This window comes from Triticum urartu, chromosome 2, assembly GCF_003073215.2.
Source record: "Triticum urartu cultivar G1812 chromosome 2, Tu2.1, whole genome shotgun sequence".
NCBI lineage: Eukaryota > Viridiplantae > Streptophyta > Magnoliopsida > Poales > Poaceae > Triticum > Triticum urartu.
In genome coordinates, this window is record NC_053023.1 from 117346042 (window position 1) to 117350210 (window position 4169).

Below are 4169 nucleotides of genomic sequence, written 5' to 3' on the forward strand. Positions count from 1 at the left end.
ATTGACTTGGCCCGGTATTTGTTCGTATGTCTATAGTTTGAATCATTTTGATCTACACTTCTAAGGTGTCGGCTGTTTGGTACGTTGGTCCTGTGAGGCCTTAGAGCAACTCCAGTCGCTCATCTAAAAAACTTTTCTTAAAAGCCGTTTTACGGGATGTACGTATAATTTAGAGGAAATCGTCTGATGACCAATTTTCCTTGTTCTCGTAAACATCTTTCTCTAAAGCCTTTTCTTTTACTTTTACTTGCAAAAAGGCCTAAGGCCAAAGATTAAGTAACACGTGTCCTTACAAACATGGAAGAAGGGGCTGACAAATTGTTGATGTAGACCATAAGATGGCATGTAGAAACTCCGAAGACCACAAAAACTGGTTGAATTTGGACAGATCCCTTGGAAACCTAAACATAATAGACCCAGAAGACCCGGCGGGGAAAAAGATCCACACGCCCTTCGTTGACGATGAGCATACTGAAAGTGGCACATAGTGGGAGACAAAGTAGTTTTTAAAGATTTTTTTTGCCCGGTGCAACGCATGGGCATTTATACTAGTTTCTCTAAAACCCTTTCTTTTACTTTTTGCTAAACAAGTCTGGCTAATGACAAGTCTGCATGAATCAACAACTTTTCTCTCTGGACAGTACCAGCAGTATCAGTACCATACCACAAATGTCCACGAATGTCCCGATCCCACCCGCACCTATCCAACGTCTGCATGGAGCAACAACTTTTCTCTCTCGACAATATCAGTGTCAGTACCAGCAGTACAATGGAGTACTAGCATCCACCAGCAGTAGTTGCGCTCTCACGGCCGGCGTGCACCGGTGCACGAGCGCAGCAAGGCTGGTCCTGTCCGTCCTCCCTGGCACCCAATCCAATCTCTCACGCATTGCTGCACACGCGACATGAGTTCATGACAAGCACAACCAACAAGAACCGAACGACTTCTCATGCCCTCGTCGTCCCACCGTGACCCGGCATCAGCCCAGCCTTGCCGAGCAGGCCATACAGCACGTCCTTCAGAGTTCGTTTCTGCAGCAGCAAGAAGGCACGCAAACAAAGCTGCTCGTCACGATTTTCACTCGATTATTTACCGGAGGAAGGAGAAAAACGGAGATCTCACCGTGCACGCGCGCACGTCGTCGCGGCCGCAGATGAGCATCCCGTTGAGCATGTCCGTGGCCTCGAACACGCCGCCGCCGTCGCTTCTCTGAAACCGAACAAGTTTGAGGCATTCCACGGATTAGTACAGGCAAAGTAGCGCGCGCGGTACCTTGTAGTAATCGACGGCCAGGAAGTTGGCCCAGCGGTCGCCGGCGGCGGCGTGGCACGCCCGGAGCACGTCCGCGAGCCCCAGCGAGTGCTCCACGCACGCCGTCACCCGGAGCGGCACCGTGTGGAAGTAGTTCACCAGGACCAGCGACCTCGTCCGGTTGTCGAGGGCCAGGGACTCGGCGCGCCTGTGGCACGCGCGAGAGCTCATCCCGCCATCGCCGTCTGCATGCGCCACCACATGATCAGCATCTCGGCTTCGTTCTGAGAAATTCCCACCGCTGAATCTTACACTGGTTTTCGACCATGAAGTTCCACTGGTACGCGATCCCCTCGGCGCGCTGCTTCGTCTCGTCGGAGGTGAAGACGAGGAGGCGGTGGTTGCGCCTGATCATGTCGCGGACGCGAGGCCAGTCGCCGCCGTCCCGCGGCATGCTCGACACCGGGAACCAGTACTTGGTCAGGCCCGCGCTGTCGAACAGCTTGGACAGGCCGTGGTCAGCGCTGACATAGTCCTCCAGGATCAGCGTCACGATCTCCGACGGGTTCGCCGACAAGAACGCCTCGACCTCCATCATGGTGCCGATGGCCGGCTCCTGCAGAATCACCGATGATACTACAATCTTCAGTTCCAATGCCGTCCTAGAACGCTAGTCAAGTTCAATTTACTCACGAACGCCGTGAAGTCGAAGCACTTCCCTCCCTTTGAGTGGCAAAGCCAAATGTCGTCGCGGAAGTCGTACACGTCTAGCATCAGCGCCCGGACTCCGTTCTGCGGAAGGCGGACCGCGCAGTTCAGTCAGAATCCAAGAACTGACTGACTGAAATTACCAGCAAATTTGAAGTAGTGATGGGTCACATTCAGACATTCAGTTGATCGGTGACCGAATCGTCCTGGTTGTAAAGCGTGATCCGCGGGACTCCGGTGTGGGACGGCTCGCCGCGGATCGAGAACGAGTTGTGCGTCGTCAGGAACGCGTACTTGTTGAACGGCAACGATGTATCCTAATAAGGAATGAAAGATGAGCAGCACTAGATACCGAACAGTTGCAGAAATGGAGATGAGTAGAAGAAAACAGAGCAATGGCAGAGTAGCACGAGTCCACCACTCACAGCTATCTTGAACGGGTCGGCGACCGTCGTCCGGACGCACCTTTTGCCGGCGAACTCGATCCAGCAGTTGTAGCAGTAGAGCTCGGACCCGCAGTCGGCTTCTGACGAGCATCGGTCGCCGAGCTGCAAATCCCAGCGTCAGACCAGACCTCTATTATATCTCCAGAAGAAATATCTCACGGTCATGGCAAGGCCGGCGAGGAGGATAGACAGATAGAAACGTGACCGACCTCGCATCGCCCGCCTGAGCAAGCTGCTGCCCCTTCTAACAGCAACACCACACATAGTATTACCAGAAGAAGAAGAATTGTGCTTCCTAAGCTGTGCATGATAACTCCCTGCAGCCCAATAGCAGCAAAAGCCATCAGTATCGATCACAGATTTGGGACTAAGGATCCCACCTGAACCATCACTGAATCACACCTGAACCATGGGACTAAGGATGATGATGATGATGCGGCAAAACGAGGGAACAACCCTGTATCCTCGTTGTTTCTTGGCTGCTGAATCCTGACGATTAGGTCCCTTTTGGCTGCGCGATGGTCATACCACGGCATCTCTTGTGTGCTGCAGAAGGGTCGTGAAGATGTGGCTGTGGCAAGCAGATTCAGGGGAGAACCTGCGGCTTGGCCTGCAGGAATATGCTTCCAGCTTTCAAAGGTCAGCATTAGGTGCCACGCATCAAAAGTGTGGCCATGCTTTTGTTTCCATTCCCGTTTCTTGTCAAGTGCACCTTAGTGCTTTGCCCGGTTTGAACCTCGTGACATTTCTTGACGATTCATGGTAAAGAATACGGAGGTGTGTCTCTCTCAGCTTGGTGATTCGTAGCCAAAAAAGAATAGAAATTCTTGTCATATGACTTGACAAAATTCGACACACCGGCCGGTTATGCGGACAGAAATTTAACACCGGGACGGACTTCAGCAGCAGACAGGGACAGACAGCATATGCCGGACTACGGATGCGCTTTCGCTCTCAGTTCTGAATCGTATCCAAATTTAGGGCACCGATGATGCTTACCTGCTTGCTCGAAGGAAGTCCCAGAGGGGTCCAGGGCGCGCTGACTGAAAGGCCGGCGGCTGAGGGGTTTGCGAAGAATTGGTAGCCCCAGAGAAGAGAGCTCGATCAGTTCGTGTAGCTTTGGGACAAGCTTCTATTAGAGCAACTCCAATGAGGTTCGATCAGTTCGTGTAGCTTTGGGACAAGCTTCAATTAGAGCAACTCCAATAAGGCGACCCAGTTTGTTACTCGCGTTTTTTCGGGTCGGCATGGGTAAAAATAATGGCCCAACGCGCCGACCCAAATCCAAATCATATTTGTTTCGTGTCCGCGCCGACGCATTTGCGGCCCAAATTTGCGTCCCAAATGCGTCGGCGCGGACGTTCAATGGACGTCACACGCGCCTTCTTACTGTCCGCCACGTCTCCACCTGGCGGCCGCTCAACTACCCGCTGTTACGCGGTCAGCTTAATTTATGACCACGGGTCCACGCGTCAGCGACGGCGGTCGCACTTTTTTAAGCAGACCGTGCGGCGGAGCCGTCCTCATCCAAACTCGCCGTCCACATCTAGGCAAGCTCGCTCCCCCGTCGCCGACAAACCCTAGTGTCGTGGGTTTGTCACGGCAGATGTCCTCGTGAAAGGACTTAGTCGTGGAGCCATCGCTACGGTTAGCTTAAAGGGGTTAAATCGGACAAGGGACACGAGAGTTTTTTATACTAGTTCGGCCCCTCCGATGAAGGTAAAAGCCTACGTCTAGTCGTGTTGGTATTGCTAGGGTTTCGA

At 52.9% G+C, this 4169-nt stretch overlaps 1 protein-coding gene across 2 annotated transcripts; it reads right to left on the minus strand.

Moving 5' to 3' along the window:
• Window positions 1-609: 609 nt before the first annotated feature.
• Window positions 610-3078, minus strand: LOC125536242 (PI-PLC X domain-containing protein At5g67130-like). Of its 2 annotated transcripts, XM_048699426.1 has the most exons (9): window positions 2809-3078; window positions 2616-2723; window positions 2386-2508; window positions 2140-2277; window positions 1946-2044; window positions 1565-1868; window positions 1274-1497; window positions 1124-1210; window positions 610-1032 (listed from the first exon to the last, which is right to left on the minus strand). In XM_048699426.1, the coding sequence occupies exons 1-9, from the start codon at window positions 2815-2817 to the stop codon at window positions 949-951; spliced, it is 1176 nt and encodes a 391-aa protein (XP_048555383.1). In that variant the 5' UTR covers window positions 2818-3078; the 3' UTR covers window positions 610-948. The 2 variants fall into 2 exon arrangements, with proteins under 2 accessions (XP_048555383.1, XP_048555384.1); XM_048699427.1 differs by lacking the exon at window positions 2809-3078 and having other exon boundaries at window positions 2426-2508; window positions 2616-2649.
• Between the last annotated feature and the right edge of the window lie 1091 nt (window positions 3079-4169).

What these genes read in the sequence shown, in the direction of transcription:
- LOC125536242 (XM_048699426.1), bottom strand. An exon ending in CCGACCCGTTCAAGATAGCT is followed by an intron (nt 2,278 to 2,385) that starts GTGAGTGGTGGA and finishes ATTCCTTATTAG; the next exon opens with GATACATCGTTGCCGTTCAA. An exon ending in CTTCATGGTCGAAAACCAGT is followed by an intron (nt 1,498 to 1,564) that starts GTAAGATTCAGC and finishes TGGCGCATGCAG; the next exon opens with ACGGCGATGGCGGGATGAGC.